At 39.1% G+C, this 16,745-nt stretch overlaps 2 protein-coding genes across 4 annotated transcripts; both read left to right on the top strand.

The window, feature by feature from the left end:
• The first annotated feature begins 9,852 nt into the window (after nt 1–9,852).
• LOC129749076 (uncharacterized) lies at nt 9,853–11,056 on the top strand. 2 transcript variants are annotated; one of them, XM_055743923.1, is made up of 3 exons: nt 9,853–10,173; nt 10,230–10,361; nt 10,416–11,056. In XM_055743923.1, exons 1-3 carry the CDS (start codon nt 10,027–10,029, stop codon nt 10,983–10,985), a joined length of 849 nt encoding a protein of 282 aa, XP_055599898.1. In that variant the 5' UTR covers nt 9,853–10,026; the 3' UTR covers nt 10,986–11,056. The 2 variants fall into 2 exon arrangements, with proteins under 2 accessions (XP_055599898.1, XP_055599897.1); XM_055743922.1 differs by having other exon boundaries at nt 10,230–11,056.
• An 824-nt stretch (nt 11,057–11,880) lies between these two features.
• LOC129749035 (uncharacterized) lies at nt 11,881–13,191 on the top strand. 2 transcript variants are annotated; one of them, XM_055743862.1, is made up of 3 exons: nt 11,883–12,307; nt 12,364–12,495; nt 12,550–13,191. In XM_055743862.1, the coding sequence occupies exons 1-3, from the start codon at nt 12,161–12,163 to the stop codon at nt 13,117–13,119; spliced, it is 849 nt and encodes a 282-aa protein (XP_055599837.1). In that variant the 5' UTR covers nt 11,883–12,160; the 3' UTR covers nt 13,120–13,191. The 2 variants fall into 2 exon arrangements, with proteins under 2 accessions (XP_055599836.1, XP_055599837.1); XM_055743861.1 differs by having other exon boundaries at nt 11,881–12,307; nt 12,364–13,191.
• Nucleotides 13,192–16,745: the final 3,554 nt, after the last annotated feature.

The raw sequence follows: 16,745 nt of genomic DNA on the forward strand, positions 1-16,745 counted from the left end.
TCATATGAAAATTTACGAGCATGGAATTGTTCTATGAAAACAATAAATTCTGTATTGTTTAACTAGTAAAAAGAGATCAGAATGCTCTCACGTAAATTTTCCTTCGTCAGTCAACAAGTCGTTTTTTCTTTTTGTGGAATTGCTATGCAATAAGTATCATTATTAATACAAAACGCCATAGAGTTTCAAATTGGAACCTATTGAAAGGTTCGTTAACTTCACTTGTCATCCATTGTTTTTTTCTGTTGTTTAATGGTTCTAGTGTTTGTAAATTTTTTCTATATGGATTTGCATGAGAAGGTGTTGTAAGATTCATGGCAATTGAATGAAGGTAATACATACATATAACATCCGCTTTCGTAAATGAAACTGTTTAATAGCAAATGAAGAATTTTAACAAGAGTACCACCGAAGTGATTTAAGTACAACAGAGCATGTTCAACTCAGGTAGACAACTATCTCATTAGCATTCAATCAGCAATTCAATTAGATTTTCAATTACATAGTAGTCCCAAATTGAAACCCATTGAACAACTTTAATTTAACATGCCACCACTGTTTTTTGATTGCTGGTGAATGGTTCTAGTGTTTGTAAATGGTTGCTTTATGGCTTTGCCTAAGCCTGCATTTTAAGAATCATGGAATGTGAATGGTGTTATATTATCACCCTCTTTTGGGAATGAAAACTTTTCATTATCAAATGAAGGACTTTAACGAGAGTATAAGAATGAACTCAGCCTAACCGGGCATGTTCTACTCTGACTATCAAATCAAACATAGCGCTTCAAAAAAAACTATCCTGTTTCAGTCAAAATTTGATTTGTTTCTTTTTTTATTCCAATAATGAGAATCCTTATTTATACAAAATGTCCAGCAATTCCAAATTATGACTTATTGAATGATTTCACTTGAAATCAATTTTTCGTACATAATCTTTGGTGGTTGAATGTAATCCTTATATTGTTTATGAAAAATCGCTTTCATAGCGTAGCCTCAAGGCTTTGTACTATTTACCGTTTTATTTTACAAAAAATTAAATATACGTTTAATTTCAATGTTTATTATTATCTTCTTCTTTAACAAAAACTAATTAATAACAACATATGCCGATGAACTTAATTTGGGTATCTCAATAATCATTCTCCAATAATACTAGTTTGCTTTGGAAAACGATTTTCTCGCCGGATATCAAATATAATGTCCATTTTCGGATTAGCATCTTTTAGTTTGTGACCTAAACGTCTAAACGTGATTCGATCGTGCCTCACCTCCCACAAAGCTTTGATGAATTATGTTGTGTGATATTGTACATTTTGGACTTGACCTCTGGCAAGCCAGCTTTAATTAACACTTCATGTCACGGTTTTTTTTTTCAAAAAATTCTCAAGAGTGCGCAATGATGAATACAAGAAAAGAAAAATAATGAAAAAATATTATTTTCACATATTTCGGTTATTTGCAAAAACATCAATTGTTGCAAATTTGTTACTTTAAGAAACGAAGGGTTAACTGAATTGTGACCTATTGCATAACTTTATTTGGACTTGACCTCTCGCAAGCCATCTTTTAATAAGCCAAATTTTGACCTCTCGTAAGCCATCTTTTGATTAACTGAGTTGTGACCTCTCGCACAACTTTATTGGGACTTGACCTCTCGCAAGCCATCTTTTAATGAACCAAGTTGTGACCTCTCACACAACTTTATTAGGACTGGACCTCTCGCAAGCCATTTTTTTTTAAATAGACTGAGTTGTGACCTCTCGCACAACTTTATTCGGACTTGACCTCTCGCAAGCCATTTTTTTTAAAGAACTGAGTTGTGACCTCTCGCACAACTTTATTAGGACTTGACCTCTCGCAAGCCATATTTTAATGAATTGAGTTGTGACCTCTCGCACAACTTTATTGGGACTTGACCTCTCGCAAGCCATCTTTTAATGAACCAAGTTGTGACCTCTCGCACAACTTTATTAGGACTTGACCTCTCGCAAGCCATTTTTTTTAAATAGACTGAGTTGTGACCTCTCGCACAACTTTATTTGGACTTGACCTCTCGCAAGCCATTTTTTTTAAAGAACTGAGTTGTGACCTCTCGCACAACTTTATTAGGACTTGACCTCTCGCAAGCCATATTTTAATGAATTGAGTTGTGACCTCTCGCACAACTTTATTGGGACTTGACCTCTTGCAAGCCATCTTTTAATGAACTGGTGACCTCTCGCTCAACTTTATTTGGACTTGACCTCTCGCAAGCCATCTTTTGATTAACTGAGTTGTGACCTCTCGCACAACTTGATTAGGACTTGACCTCTCGCAAGCCATCTTTTAATAAATTGAGTTGTGACCTCTCGCACATCTTTATTTGGGCTTGACCTGTCGCAAGCCGTCTTTCATCGATTGTCGTTTTCACATTTTCATCATTCCCGATTATTAATTTCAACTCGTTTTATTTGTGACCTGTCGCACAAACTCACCAGTAGCAAACCTTATTTTCATCGATCGTCGTTTAAACATTTTCCTCATTCCCGATTTTTGAATTTCATCTAATTTAGTTTATGATCTGTCGCATAAACTAAACGGGACTTGATCAATCGCAAGCCGTCTTTTTAAAAATCATAGTATTGTGAACTCTCGCATATCTTCGTTTGAACTAGAACTATTGCAATTCTGGAATATAATTAAAGGTTTATCAAATGTTTATTTTAAAACAATTAATGAATTGACACATGAATCCGAACCTAGCATTTATAATTTGATTTATTAACTCTCATCCTCAGTCGTTAATGTTCAAAATTAGGTAAATGTAGAGTCATAAATTTGCATGATTTCGTTATGACGATTTACCAACTCAATCGAAGAGTTACAATAACTTTGCATAATTTGTGTTAATAATTCGTGAGAAACCTTCAATTAAATTTTACTTTTTATACTTAACACTGGCTATAGGCCCAATTATATAAAATGCACTATCATCAAAGATTTTTTTTTTTACGTTAACTGAATTTACATTTTTATCTGATTCTGAACAACAAGCCAACTTTTATATATATTTATTTTAATTGTTCATCTTTTCTACTATCAATAAATATTTTTAACGAAATTGGCTGGATTTCCGTTTGTTCGACATTCAAACTTATTTTAAAACCCAATATATATCCACATTCTATCCGATTCGTCTCCGTTATGTCAGAATTAACCTGTGGTAACATCACTACGTCACTGATTTCAAGCTTAAATACATTTTTAATATAATCGTCAACACAATACGTATTCAAAACACATTTTCATACGAACTGCTCGAGTTAAAAACAACCATTGTATCCCTGTTTAGCACGATGCAAAATAAATATTAAAATACGATCTACTTGAGTTGAAAAAAAAACCATTGCATCCTTGTTCATATCGCACTATGTAAATTAATATCGAAAAACCAACTTCAAAACAGCACTAGTAAATTGTTTCTTAATCTTGTAAATTCATTTGATAGAAGTTTAATACCAACATACCTTGACATCTGGCACCACTGTTGATAAAGCTCAACCATAATTAATGGAGCATCAAAATCACTTTAAACAACGCCATTTTGGCGAATTTAAACTAAAATTTAACAAAACAACTAGACACACTCACGAAATGGGAGCGTAAACTGCGCCATTGTAGTGAATTTCTTTTTACGCAACATTTCATATTAAGATTTGACCTTTTTTCCACTTTAAAATAAACACTTTTTCCGGGCTCACAAAATCTGCAGAAAAACACGTATATTCGTCATCAAAATCGAATCTAGAATGTCTCTCCATCATTCATCCACACCTGTCTTCGTCTCCCAACCAGTTCACTATCGTCCAGTCATGCGTTCATCCTCTCCCATAGTTTCTCGCTCACACACTGCTCAAACTTCTACCATTTTACGTTAGCGTTATCTGTATCAATTTACACACTCCAATTTTGAATGAGTCTAATGTATTATTCAATCATTTTCACACTGTTTATTTCAACTAATCAGATCTTACTTAGATGAATAATATTAAATAAGTAATGCAAGATTAATTTATTCCGTATATTTTAAACAACGCTATTAAATACTATACTAGTTCAACTATTTGATATTTAACATATACTCTCAGGACATATCTACCACAACGTTGGGTGGTAAATTTTGTACAATACAGCAGGATATGGTCGAGGTCCTCAGTCACCCCACACTGGTCGCACAAACTGGAGCTAATTAAACCCCAGCTTTGAAGACGTTCTTTGGTCGCAGTATGGAAAGTCCTTATCCGAGATATTTGTACCGTCATGTGAGTATTGAATGTCATTTTCTTGAACCACGGTTCCGTTTGAATACTTGGCATGATAGTGAAATGTTTAATTCCTTTAACTTCTGATTCTTTTTCATACGTTTCGTTCCATTCTTTTAAAATTCCATTTTTGTGTGCTATTATTGTGTCTCCTAATGTGAGGCCATAGGGTTCTAGAAAGTTTTTGTTTCTACTCATTTTCGCCGCTAGATCGGCTTTTTCATTTCCTGCTACATTTGAATGACCAGGAATCCACTGTATTGTGATATTAATAGAGAATTCGTTTTCAAGTGGTGGTGCACCGGTGCACTACCGGTAGTGCACTTTTTATCGTTTTCATGCTCGTTTTCACGATAAGTAGTGCACTGGTAGTGCACCATAAAGTGGACGGTGGAACACTCTGAAAATATTTGGTGTTGCTTGCGCTCTCACCAATACTATCATGAATTTTGAAAACACGTGCTTCCCGATGTAAACAAATATCAGCTGGTTGGTTTATTTCTATTAGGATATATTGACAGTTTTACACGAACACCACCTTAACAGGAGGCCTCAGCCCTAACCTCAAACCACGGGAGAACAGAATCGATTTTTGGTAAGGGCGCACGATAAACGCGATTTTGCGGTACTAATATCGACAAATTCGCCCTGTGGAAAAGCTACACACAGATGCTCGTGTTTTGATTTTTTGGGTGTTCAGGGCTGCCAAGTGCATTGATATTTGGAAAATGATTATATTTTTTTAATTGCATTTTTATTGAAAAACGTTTTCATGAGTACTGAGAATTTGCAACTTTCCCGTAGATTTTTATTAGAAAATAAAATTAAACGCAACATTTATCTGAACTGAATAACAACTGTCTGTATCGCACACTTAAACGAAGTAGCGAATTATGTGAAAATATTATAAATAATCAGAGCATGCAGGCTATTATTTTCATAGTCAAAATAGACGTGGCTTTCATTAATTTACTTTTTTTTTGTAACAGTGAATGACTTTGCATTCGTTTAGAAGTTAGAAACAACTATTTTTAATTTACCGAGCAGTACATGAAAATATATTTCAGATGTTTTAAATTCACCTTGAAAATTCATTAGCGAAATATGGCTTATCTTCATCTATTTAGAAACGCCCCGTAATGAATTCAAACGTTTTGCTGTTGATTGTTAAAAAATTTAATCAATTCAGAAATATTATAATTAGTTTTAAACAAGCAAATATTGATTTTAGTAACGCACCTAGCATCACTGGTGAGGCCGTCAGCCCATCAAAGTTTGAGGTTATGGCTGAGGCCAATTTTTCGCCAATACTATCGTCCGTATATACCCTTATACCGCAAAAATTGCGTTCGAGCTGTTTTTTTTTTCTCTTTTTATCCCGAAGAACGGAAACTTGTTCCGGATTCAATACCAGTGTCGTTTCCAACAGAGGCGGAGAATTTCACCTGGATGGCACGTTCCAAAGCAAACAACGCTCCCAAGAAAAAATGTGTCCAGAAGGCTTGCTGCAATCGGTTCCAGGCGATGCCGAAAAAGAGCAGCAAATCAGAGTGCAAAAAGGCCAACCCAAAGATCTGGTGGAATCGCCCAAACCGAAAAGTATTCTTGTTCGGGAGGGTCCTATAAGTTGGTCTTCACAGCAAGAAGCGTTCAGCTGCATCGAAGCTACTCTGCTACCAGCAAGCTTCGAGCTGTGCCTTAGGGTGACGATGCTCGGTTGCGCCAAGTCCCGGATTCCCACCCGTTGCCCTTCAAAAACGGTAGTTCGATACTACACCCGCATTGGGAGCTTGAATTTCGTTCGTTTCGGTCTGTTAGCAAAATTTTCTTCCCCGACTTCCGCGATCCGAGTTCCAAGAATTTTTTTTTTGTAATCTTAAATGGAAATAGGTACTCGAACGAAGGATTTGCGAGAAATAAACGTTCAAAATACCGGAACCTTCAAGCTGGGGTAACTGCAGTCTAGCAGCAGCAAACACAGACCACCCAGAATTAGCCGGTATTGCAGTTATCATCAGAGCCAGAGGCGAATCTACCAAGCAAAATAAATCTGAAATCTTCACAATTCAACATAATACATAAATTCATGCTAAAATTTTCATATTGTTTAAAAGACAATGATCAACTAAAGTAAATTTAATTTCAATTTTCGAAGTAAAACGAAAACAAAATACCAGCTGTAATGGATTTTTGACAGCTTGATGTTTTTTGTTGACACTGCCGATTTCACGCACACCTACAAAGGAGAGTGCAAAACTCGATTCATGCTCGTTTTCAGCGTGGATGGTGCAAAACTTTCGGGTGGTGAAAACGAATACGGTATAAGTAAGTCCGAGTTGGCTACAAAGTTGATAATTTCGTTTTTAATATAGTTATCCGTTTGATTGCTGTCTAAGATTTCGCAGCTGCTTTTAGAGTCTGTTAGGATACATACGTTTAGAAGTTGTTTGCTATCAGCATATTTGATAGCTTCGTAAATTGCCAGTAATTCGGCATTTGTAATCGTGAAGTTTGTGTTTAGTTTGAAGCTTTTGGAAAGTTTTTCAAAATCGTCATACAGGCCGTATCCGGTGTATTCCTCGGTTTTAGAACCATCGGTATATAACAGGTAATGATCTTTATATTTGTTTCTAATCAGATCTAATGTAACTTGTTTAAGCACTGATATATCTGTATTTTTCTTGGTTTTTCCTACGCTTGTATGGATCTTTAGTTTAGCTGGCTTTTCTTTAATGATATTATTTATCGTGCACATTTGGCTTATTAGTGAATAGTTGTCTGCGGTTGTTTTTTCCAAAAATGACAGGTGTTTAGTGTTTGTATTTATAATTGGTACAATTGAATTTAAGATCGGGCTGTTTCTGTAGTAGAGGTTTTTAGTTATTTCTTTCAGCGTTAGGTATTTAGCTCTTTGTATAATCGGGATTTCTCCTGTTTCCGTTAGAAGGACTTGATTTGGTGTTGATTTCAATAGTCTCATGGCTATTTTTAACGAGGTATTGTACGCTGCTTGTATTTTGTTAATATTAGTTGTACTGGCACTTGAGTAAATAGAGATGCCGTAATCAATTTGCGATCTTATCAATGATTGATTTATCTGTAATAGAGTGCGAGGATGAGCTCCGTGACTTTTTCGACTTAGCATTTTGATTATGTTTGTTTTGGTTTTTACTTTTTTAATTGTTTCTATTACATGTTTATTAAACGAGAGTTTGTGGTCTATGAACAATCCTAAATATTTTTGGTAGGGTTCATTTGGAATGTTTGTGTTGTCTATGGATATATTTAGATTTTGAATTCTATTGGTGAAGCATACTGTGGCTGATTTTTCTGGATTGATCGCTAATTTTAATTCTATGAAAGCTGTGTGTATTTTATCAAGAATGAGGTTCATTTTTTCAGCCGCCAGAGTTGGGTTTTTCGCTATGACTAGCACAGCAAAGTCGTCTGCGTATTGATAGCAATAGGCTTCGTTCCGAATAATTTTATGAATATTGGCCGTGTAAACATTGAACAGTATGGGTGATAACGGACACCCTTGAGGTAATCCCTTGTTGGTTTTCCTATAGATTTCTGTACCGTCATTCAAGGTTATTATTGTTGTCCGATGTTTAAGGTATTCATATATCCAGTTTGTTAGTTCTGAAGGGAAATTATAGTAATTTAATATTTCTAATAATTTCGTGATGTCCACATTATCAAATGCTTTGCTCAGGTCAATGAATGTAACCACTACACATTCGTTACTACGCTTGGACATTTGGATACGCGATACTAATGCATTGATGCAGTTTACTGAAGATATTTTCTTTTTGAAACCAAAAGAATATTCGGGAATGATATTGTTATCTTCGATGAATTTAGTAAGCGGTTTCTTTATAATAATGTTTATGGTTTTTAAGAATGATCAATGATATAGGTCTGTATCCTGTTGGTTCTAGTTGACTTTTACCTGGCTTATTAATCGGAACTATTTTAACAGTACGCCATGGGTTTGGAATTGTATTTTTAGTAAAGACGTTGTTGAGGATTTCTGCTATTTTTATAATCAATTTATTGTCCAGTTGTTTGAGGATGTGGTAAGAAACCCTATCGTATCCTGGCGCTGAGCTATTCTTTTTTCCATTTATGATGGTTTTGACATCTATCCAGTCTATTTTAATTGTATTTTGTTTGGGTTGCATGTTATACTCTATTTCTTTATCGATCTCTGGAAAATTAAGGTCTATGAATTTTTCCGCAAGTTGCTTATTGTTTAATATATGAATGTTTTCTTTTTTACTAAAACCACCACTTAGCATTTTGGCAGTATTCCATAATTGTTTTGGGGGTAAATCGGGTGTTAATGTATTTATTAAATCCTTATATAGCTTTCGTTTCTCTTTTCTTATAGCATATTTTAGTTTTGCTCTGCTTTTTTTAAATTCTAAAAAAATACTTAAAGTTAAATTACGGTAGTACGTTTTTAGTTTCTCATTTTTTTCATCTAGGAAGTTTTTGATTTCACTCGTCCACCATGTTTTGCTATCATTGTTCGGAATAAATTCTGCATTTTTTATTGTGTTTTCAAAGATTTCATTTAATTTTTCGGCTGTATGTATTTCCTTAACATTCATGCTGTTAAGTGCTTTTATAGCTTTGGTTTTGTTTATTTGTTTGTTAAAGTATACATATTTTGGAGCAAAGTTGAGGATGTCAATTTGTATTATTTTATGATTTCCCGAAATTTCTTCATCGAGTATTTTCCAATTCATTTTGTGTGCAATATTATTAGAAACTATAGTAAGGTCGATGGCCGATGGTATCTTATCAGGAGACTGAATAAGAGTTGGTGAACCATTGTTTATTACAATTAGGTCAGTATTTTCCAGCATGTGTATGAGAAGTTCACCTCTTGGACAATTTTTATCGGCATAGTTCCATAAGGAACTGTGCGCATTGAAATCACCGGCTAAGATGACATTTATATTTTGATTTTCAATGAATCTAAATAGTTTATTTAATGGCTCTTTTATTTGATGATTATTGATTGGTGGGGGTGGGATGTAAATTGATATTAGTAATATTGGTTCTGTGGTTTGGATAAGTTTAACTGCTGAAACCTCTATGGCAGGCTTCAGAAAAGTACTGCCGAACGACAGTATTCTTGCGAACGTCGCACATCCACGTCGGTGAAAGCTTTCCGAATATTTCTTCCCCGACAGTTTTAAAAGGCGCGGTCGTGCGATGTACAACGACGCCTTGGTTTACCTCATGCGAAAGTTTGCTCCTGGATATGATAGCCTTTAAAGCTCCGTGACAGTTTTGGGAAAATCTTCGTGACAGTTTTCAATGCGTTGAACTTCGCATGACAGTACTGCTAATTACGTCCGACTGTAGCCGAAATTTGCATTGGATCATCATCGGCTCACGCTCGGGTCGAGTTAATTTAGAATTAACGAACTTCTGCTTGAAGCTCAAGCTAGCTCCTGCGGCTGGCTATCCTTACGTTATTAGTTGGTCGACACGCATTGATGCGTGTTGTTTTCCAGCCTGATGTTACATTTGAATTTTGATTAATTTTGAGCAATGATATGAGAGAGCAATTTAGGCAACAAGTTTGATTCAATAACCCACCCGTTGCATAAAACAATACGAGCGTGTTGGTTTTTAACCAAAACTGAGAATCAATAAAAAATGTGCAAAGTAAAAACCCATTTTGGGGGAAACTTTACTAAGCGTGCAAATGAGCGGTAAACGTCACTGCAGTTTCCGCACAATAGTCAAGTGTGGTGCTCGAAACCGGACGCACCAGAACAGTGCTCGTCGGGCTAAAAGCCTTTTAAAGGTGACGGATCCGGATAGTGCGGAGAACGGATATTCTCAGGCTCAGGTAGGTGCCTTTTGTGATCCTAGAGGAATCACCTAACCCCGGATTTATCGCCACAGGCCACAAAGGCACGGACAACAAATCCGAGGCACGTGCCAAGATCCCAAACAAGACCGGACCAGCACCAGCAACATCAGGTCGGAAGAAACGAAGCCACGAGGAAAGTCAACTCGAAAAGGGTCGCCCAAAGCGTGAGTTTCTATGAAAATCAAGGTGGCAAAATACCTAACGAGATTTTTCTTCAGGGCCCTTTTTGGTTCCGGCATATTTTGCTCCACATCTCGGCACGTGTTCATGTTGCTGCGCACCCATTGGTATCGGCTCCAACCTTTTTTCTTTCCGGCACAAAACGAGCTCCGAACTCTTCCGAAACTGCACGGCACAGACAGCGCCATCTGTGTTTTCAACCACATACTAGACGGAAATTTTCTTTAACTTCGTTTCGTCCACGGTCCGGATCACAGCATTGTCCATCGAAACACAGGATCGAATCGCCGCCCATCCTCGGTCGAATGAGCCATTCCTGGCTTGGATCACGCGCTAGGGTCGAGACTTTTGATCGCGGTAAAATGAAGCCATTGACGAGAACGATTGTCGCGACGTTTGAACAGCACTGGACTGACACCCACCGTCTGCATCCGGGGAAGGAGAACTCGGGATTTTTGCTCCGCATCCACATGGACAGCAGGCGCTGCACACCTGATGTACCAGCTGTTCCACCGAAAAGCCAACAGAAGCGGCGATCGTGGCACAGATGGCCACTCCATCATCGCCGGCTTCGGGGCCAGCAGCTGTTGAACGTGAGCCGTAAGTGAAAATTTTACGCTACTACACTCCAAGCAAAATGACCGGAGTAATCGGGCGATGGGTGGGAGATAATAAAATGTTGCCAATATAGAAAATTAACATAATTAAACCAATCATTTATTTTGTGGCGATGACCTTCAAGAATCTCCATTACAAATGGCGCCCAACTAAATCGAACCACTTTTGATTATTAGTTCGACAAATTTTTGAAACTTAGCGTCTAGTTACAATTATCATTGTTATTAGTATTAGATAATTGATCATTATTGCGATTACTTAATTATTGCTCTTCTTGTTTATCATATCATTTTGCTGTATTATCATCAGTATTGTTTTGTTTGTTCAATACTGTATTTCATATTTAGCTGGTTTTAATCCGTTTCAAGATCATAAACATTCGGGCACAGATGTCAAGGGGGTTGCTAAGGAAACATCAAAAGGAACGCGATCTGGAGGCGCGGTATAACCTCTATTCCGGGCCCTTGGCAATTAAGAGGATTAAATCCCTCTTTTCCTAAGACATCTGTTGCTTCTAGAAAAACCAGTAATTGTGTTTAGTCCTCACTGTAAGATCAGAGTCATTTTTTTCAATGACTACAAGATTTTAATTGATTGTTTTGCTGCTTAGGAGAAAGTCTTAATAGTTTGGTTTCAGGAGTCGAAGGCATTTTTACCGGGTCTGCTGGTATAGATTGACATCATTTGCCAAGATAGGTTGGCGTTGAGTTTCGTCTTTAGTTTTAGTGTAATCTTTGCCATAATTAGATGGCGTTAAGATATTTTTGCCAAGATTCGTTGGCTTTGAGTTTATTATGATGTGTTTATGTTTTATATATTAAGTTTAAGACACCTCTGCAGTAGGTGTTACGCTTCCGAGGAATGCTCGGAATGTAGTCGATCATTTTTTTCCTTCGAACTCCTAGTGGCGTGATTATGAATTTTTCATGGATCCTTGTCATGATCCATGAAAAATTCTACCAAAGCAGCAATGTTGTGTTACATTTGAATTTTGATTAATTTTGAGCAATGATATGAGAGAGCAATTTAGGCAACAAGTTTGATTCAATAACCCACCCGTTGCATAAAACAATACGAGCGTGTTGGTTTTTAACCAAAACTGAGAATCAATAAAAAATGTGCAAAGTAAAAACCCATTTTGGGGGAAACTTTACTAAGCGTGCAAATGAGCGGTAAACGTCACTGCAGTTTCCGCACAATAGTCAAGTGTGGTGCTCGAAACCGGACGCACCAGAACAGTGCTCGTCGGGCTAAAAGCCTTTTAAAGGTGACGGATCCGGATAGTGCGGAGAACGGATATTCTCAGGCTCAGGTAGGTGCCTTTTGTGATCCTAGAGGAATCACCTAACCCCGGATTTATCGCCACAGGCCACAAAGGCACGGACAACAAATCCGAGGCACGTGCCAAGATCCCAAACAAGACCGGACCAGCACCAGCAACATCAGGTCGGAAGAAACGAAGCCACGAGGAAAGTCAACTCGAAAAGGGTCGCCCAAAGCGTGAGTTTCTATGAAAATCAAGGTGGCAAAATACCTAACGAGATTTTTCTTCAGGGCCCTTTTTGGTTCCGGCATATTTTGCTCCACATCTCGGCACGTGTTCATGTTGCTGCGCACCCATTGGTATCGGCTCCAACCTTTTTTCTTTCCGGCACAAAACGAGCTCCGAACTCTTCCGAAACTGCACGGCACAGACAGCGCCATCTGTGTTTTCAACCACATACTAGACGGAAATTTTCTTTAACTTCGTTTCGTCCACGGTCCGGATCACAGCATTGTCCATCGAAACACAGGATCGAATCGCCGCCCATCCTCGGTCGAATGAGCCATTCCTGGCTTGGATCACGCGCTAGGGTCGAGACTTTTGATCGCGGTAAAATGAAGCCATTGACGAGAACGATTGTCGCGACGTTTGAACAGCACTGGACTGACACCCACCGTCTGCATCCGGGGAAGGAGAACTCGGGATTTTTGCTCCGCATCCACATGGACAGCAGGCGCTGCACACCTGATGTACCAGCTGTTCCACCGAAAAGCCAACAGAAGCGGCGATCGTGGCACAGATGGCCACTCCATCATCGCCGGCTTCGGGGCCAGCAGCTGTTGAACGTGAGCCGTAAGTGAAAATTTTACGCTACTACACTCCAAGCAAAATGACCGGAGTAATCGGGCGATGGGTGGGAGATAATAAAATGTTGCCAATATAGAAAATTAACATAATTAAACCAATCATTTATTTTGTGGCGATGACCTTCAAGAATCTCCATTACACTGAAATTGGATGTCGTTTATGAATAATAAAGTTCAAGATTTCAGATTTCAAATTAAAATATGAGATTTCAGATTTCAGATACAAATTTGGATTTCGAATTCATACTTCAGATCAAGATTTTAGATTCCAATTCGGATTTCCGATTCAGGTTTAGGATTTAAATTTCGGATTCAACTTTCAAATTCAGATTGCAGACTCAGATTTCAGATTTAAATTTAGGGATCAAATATGAGATTCAGATTTCAGATTCAGATTTAAGACTCAGATTTCAAATTCAGATTTCAGATTCAGATTTCAGATTCAGATTTCAGATTCAGATTTCAGATTCAGATTTCAGATTCAGATTTCAGATTCAGATTTCAGATTGTTACATTTAATTCTATGTATAGAAATTTTGATACGATGTTAGGAGCAAATACGCAAACTATTACTTTTAACCCATTTCCCTTCAAGAGCGCACGAGCGTGCACACCTGAAATGCACATGATCACCCCTAGGGGATAATAAACAAACATTCAGACACTGAACCAAAACAGCTGAAAGAAATCCAGAGGGATGATGGCTTGTCAGCCAAACATCGGTACACTGTTGGATTGAGCAACAAGAATGTCGGCCACAAGAAAAGGAGGCGAGAATTGTCACCCGCGGAGGATTTTGGTTCTGCAAGTTGGCAGTACTTGCGCGTCAGGCAGAAAAGTTCGGGACGGACCGCGAAATATCACCGCACCGGAAAAAAAAAAGTGGCGTGGAAAAGTATCGCGTGCGTCGGGAGTGGTTCTCCGTGGTGCCAAAAAAGCACAACTAAACAGGCGGGGCCAAATAATCCGGCTTCCCTCCAAGAGGAAAAGGGTGCGATAGGCTCAGAACCGGCGTAAAAATCCATCCGCACCGGAAATTCCCCAAGGGGAGAAGGGCCAAGAAGGACCACCCGGAGCGGACCAAGGTAAGCGGTCGAAAATTAAAAAGCCCCAGTAAATGCAAAAACAGCCCTTAATTGCAGGTAGCGCTCACGCGTCAGCCACACAGGGCTTAAGAAAAATTCCCCAAGGGGAAAGTGCCGAAAAGCACCAAAAGGCACCACAGGCCGAAAATCACCATCCGCCAGCAAATCACAAGGCGCTCGACACAGCAATATCGGAAAGGGGTCGGAAGTGAGTAGAGGTTGGATTCTTTCAACAAATCCTTTTTCTAACCCCACTTTTCCGTCCCAATAGGACCCCTTTTTTGGACGCCCCTTTGGCACATTTTTTTCCGACACCTTTTGGATACTTTTCGACACCTTTTTGGACACTTTTTGCCACTTGTTTCGTCACATTTTTTAACACCTTTTGCTGATACTTCGGCTCCGGATTTAACGCATTGCTCGAAACGAAAGAAAATTAAAGAAAATTTAACGGGTGCTCGACTCTCCTTGCCAGTCGTGGGAGCGTTTTTTGGGGCAGAAGGCCACCTTTGCCGAAAATCTTCAGCAAGTCTTTGCTGCATCAGGCGGTTTTCAGTTTTTGCTGCATCAGGCGTGGAGGGATCGGCGAAATCAGCGGAAGGCGTTCCCGGTTGCAACCGGGGAAAAACATCCTTGGTCATCGGATGACAACAACACATTTCTTCCGGAGAATCACCGGAACAACCGGATCCAGCAGGAGGATCTGCGGGTTCAGCGGCCCAAGCCGGAACGCGCAGGGTCGCGTGTCAGCGAACCACGGGTTGCGCAAATTGGTCATCGGTACGGCATCGGACTGCCTTCAGATGGCAGGGCATTCGGAGATGTGCTCCGAGAAAAGGTTCCCGGAAGTCGGGTCAGCAGCATGCGGAAAGGAAACAATGTAAGTCGCTCTTGAAACTTTATATTTTGAGGGAAATAAAATGGGTTTTCCGAATTTAGCAACACATTAATGTTGCCATCATAATTATGTTTGCGTTTGTATTCTTTGTGGCATCAAAGCTATTATTAATCATCGTAACAAATGGCGCCCAACTAAATCGAACCTTGTTAAGTTTTGATTGTTCGATGAATTTACTATGAGCTAGTCACAAATATTGTAATTATTTTGTGGATATGCTTATGATTATTATCATTAATTAATAATCATTATTATTATTCGTTGATTATTATTATTATTGCTCTCTTTTTGAAAAACATCGTATCGTTCGTCGTTAAATTTCGTTTAGTAACACACTTTTACTGGTGTTTTGATCCATTATTATGAATTCTCGAATAGAATTACTGCACCTCAATGACGAGGAAATATCATATGAATTGGCCTTGCGCCATGCAACAAACCTAGCCCCTGGCACCAGACGTGCCAAGGTGGTCAAATTAAAGGCACTGGTCCAAGAGGACATTTTAAGAGAAACCAATTACGTTAGTTCTGAATACGCGATGTCTCCGGAATCAAATATTGAAGCCTGTCAGATGGCACTTCAGGAATTAAAAAATCTTGTAGATTCGGCAATACTGAATGGCAACTCGGAGCAAATGGCTTGCGCTCGGTCGAGGCTGCTACATTACCGGCAACGTTTGTCAATAATACCTCCGGTCTCTTCGGTGAAGGAAGCGCGTAAGATTTTAAGCGATTTAGTCGAGATGTTGATTTCCGAAATCAGCAGCGCTGTCAACAAAGTGGTGCGCAGTGATTCGGGAAATTTAAGTGGCAGATTAAGTGAGCCTAGCAGTGAAGCAGCAGAAGGTAGAGATGAAGACGACAATCCTAGCTGGGGTCAAGCAGTAACAAATCGACGAAGAGGTGCCACAGGTCAACAAAATCCAGCTCGAGAGCAGGTCGAAGGATCAGCTGGAAGGCAGCCGATGCAGGAGGACGTCCGTAGTCCAACAAACTTCAACATTGAAGCAGAAGTGGGTTCAAGGTCCGTAGACGTGATCGACGAGTTGCGTGTGGATCTTCAGCATCGGCAGAGGAGGCAGCGAAATTTGGGTGGCAGTTCTCCACACTCCAGCAGAAGCTTCGGACACGAGGAGCAGCGTATGGTGAAGGCGATTCACAACTGGCCGTTCAAGTTCCGGGGCGAGAAGGACACGACGTCACTCAACATCTTCCTCGACAGGGTCGAGACGTTTGCCAGATCCGAAGGGCTTAGCGATCGAACTATTCTTGCTTCAGTAAAACACCTTCTGTTGGAAGACGCACTTGATTGGTATTCCAGGGCGTTAGCACAAGGACTTCTTCTTTCGTGGTCAGCATTCAAGCGAGAGATTCGTCGTGAGTTCTTGCCGAGTGGATATGCACAAATACTGCGACAAGAAGCCAGTTTTCGATATCAAGGTCCCGATGAACCCTTTGGCAAATTCTACCGTGACATTTCAACATTATTTCGTTTCATCGAGCCGCCACTCACCGAGGAGGAAATGATGTTCATGGTGAAGAAGAACATGAACATGGAGTACGCTACCATCGTTACAGCACGGCAACCGAGAACACTGGTGGAGTTATTGGATGTATGCAGCAACTTCGATGAGACC

The sequence above is a fragment of the Uranotaenia lowii genome, chromosome 2 (assembly GCF_029784155.1).
Source record: "Uranotaenia lowii strain MFRU-FL chromosome 2, ASM2978415v1, whole genome shotgun sequence".
Lineage (NCBI taxonomy): Eukaryota > Metazoa > Arthropoda > Insecta > Diptera > Culicidae > Uranotaenia > Uranotaenia lowii.

What these genes read in the sequence shown, in the direction of transcription:
- LOC129749035 (XM_055743861.1), top strand. Translation starts at nt 12,161, where the DNA reads ATGAGCGGTAAACGTCACTGCAGTTTCCGCACAATAGTCAAGTGTGGT. An exon ending in ACGGATATTCTCAGGCTCAG is followed by an intron (nt 12,308 to 12,363) that starts GTAGGTGCCTTT and finishes TTATCGCCACAG; the next exon opens with GCCACAAAGGCACGGACAAC.
- LOC129749076 (XM_055743922.1), top strand. Translation starts at nt 10,027, where the DNA reads ATGAGCGGTAAACGTCACTGCAGTTTCCGCACAATAGTCAAGTGTGGT. An exon ending in ACGGATATTCTCAGGCTCAG is followed by an intron (nt 10,174 to 10,229) that starts GTAGGTGCCTTT and finishes TTATCGCCACAG; the next exon opens with GCCACAAAGGCACGGACAAC.